Genomic DNA, 1,773 nt, shown 5'->3' on the forward strand with positions numbered 1-1,773 from the left:
GGATGTGAGATCAGGGAAGGTTTTATTCATATTTTTAAATATCAGAGAGAATTCTTCATTGGTATTTAAAAAAAACAATATTTAAAGATATTGAAGTATATCAAGTGCAGTTTGTTAATGAACAGACTTTCCATTGAGTATATTTCTATATATTTTTTGCCTTCAAGGTGAAGGCAAAAGGTCAAGGTCAGTATTTTGAATAGTTGGTTGGATTCTCAGTAATTCAGCAAGTATGTAAATAGTTCTGTTAATTACCACAAATGTAGGTGTGTGTTTGACATGCAGACATTGCTTTTATTTTTCAGATCTTTCAAGAAATCGTTTTACAGAAATTCCTTCTGAGGTCTGGTTATTTGCACCTCTTGAAACATTAAATTTATACCATAATTGCATCAAAATCATTCCTGAAGCCATTAAAAACCTGCAGATGTTAACATACCTTAACATTAGGTAAGGAAGCAATTTTGGGGAGAATAAATTTTGTTTTTTTTTTTTAATACAGTTCTAATGATTTTTAGTTGCAAAGGAATGTAATTGGTTTGGCTATGTAACCTATGTCTCAACAGCATCTTATTTGTATTTTCTATATGTCCATATTACTTTATAGATTTTTGGTCTTGTTCTTGAGAGCAGTGCTTCTCAAACTTCAGTGCCCAAAGGAACCAGATGCAGATTCTGATTTCATAGGCCAGCATTTCTAACAACTCTCTGGTAATGCCCATGCCTGCTGGTCCTTAGGTCACTTTGAGTACCAAGGCTTTAGAGCAGAAATATTTTGCTGAAATCATAGTACTACAACACAGGTTTATTTATTAGCACCCCCAATTAAAGTGGAACATTATAAAGAAACAGTTCTTGAGTTATATTTTTCACTCTTGTGACTTCTTGTTGCTACCTCAAGGATGGATAGATTGGGATGGGATTATTGGAAGGTTAGGAAGTGGATAATAGTTGATGTTAATAATAATTTCTTACTGTGTGCCAAGCAGTGTTAAAAATACTTTACCCATATTACCTCATTTCATCTTCACAACATTTTCAGATATGTGGTTATTATCCCTGCACTGCAGATGAGGAAACTGAAGCACAGAAGTTAACTATTTGCTCAAAATTACACATGCTGCAACTGGTAGAGCCAAGATTCTAATCAAAGCAGCAGTATGGCTGTAGAACTCTCATTCTTAGCTTTATGCTGTTTTTATAATAGACTGAACATTGAATAAGTATAAGAAAAAAAATGCCCTACCAAATGAGTGACAGTAAATGGGAAGTGGTATATTGTGACTTAATTTTAGAATCTTATTCTTATTTTTGTTTTATGTTTTGAATTATAAGGGAAAACTTCTTCCTTAATGAAGTTACTTGTCTAAATTCTCAAATAGGGAAGTAGTAAATATAATTAATATACGTCAATGATAATGTTCCTTTCTCTGTGATATTGATCATGTATATCTCCCTCAGTGGGGTCACCTGGCAGTACATATTACTTTAACTGAAACAATCTTAACCTTAATATGTGTGAGAGTAATTTCCTTCCATAGATATTGGTCATTTGGGTTGCTCCTTTCTCTAACTGGGTACATAATCTCCTTGGCCTGGCTTGGGAAAGGTTTGAGGAAAGTGAGGTATTTTTAAGTTTTTTGTCTTTATTATCATTTTATTATGTTCTTTTATGGAAAAAACAATTTGTCAAAAATTGAATTGCATTTATATATGAACATTTATGGTATATCTTAGAATAGCTTTACTAAAACTTTTTGTGATTCTTTCCCA

The 1,773-nt window shown here is 32.4% G+C and overlaps 1 protein-coding gene across 1 annotated transcript in view; it reads left to right on the forward strand.

Annotated features, from left to right (window-relative positions):
* Positions 1–305: 305 nt before the first annotated feature.
* Positions 306–1,773, forward strand: part of LOC104995528 (leucine-rich repeat and calponin homology domain-containing protein 2-like) — a gene marked incomplete at both ends in the record, with an annotated part of 8,018 nt that continues 6,550 nt past the window's right edge. Inside the window, one exon of the mRNA XM_010849427.1 lies at positions 306–450. Within this exon, the coding sequence (XP_010847729.1) occupies positions 306–450 (145 nt within the window). The remainder of the gene's footprint in view (positions 451–1,773) is intronic.

The sequence above is a fragment of the Bison bison genome, unplaced genomic scaffold (assembly GCF_000754665.1).
Source record: "Bison bison bison isolate TAMUID 2011002044 unplaced genomic scaffold, Bison_UMD1.0 scf7180017850857, whole genome shotgun sequence".
Taxonomy (NCBI): Eukaryota; Metazoa; Chordata; class Mammalia; order Artiodactyla; family Bovidae; genus Bison; species Bison bison.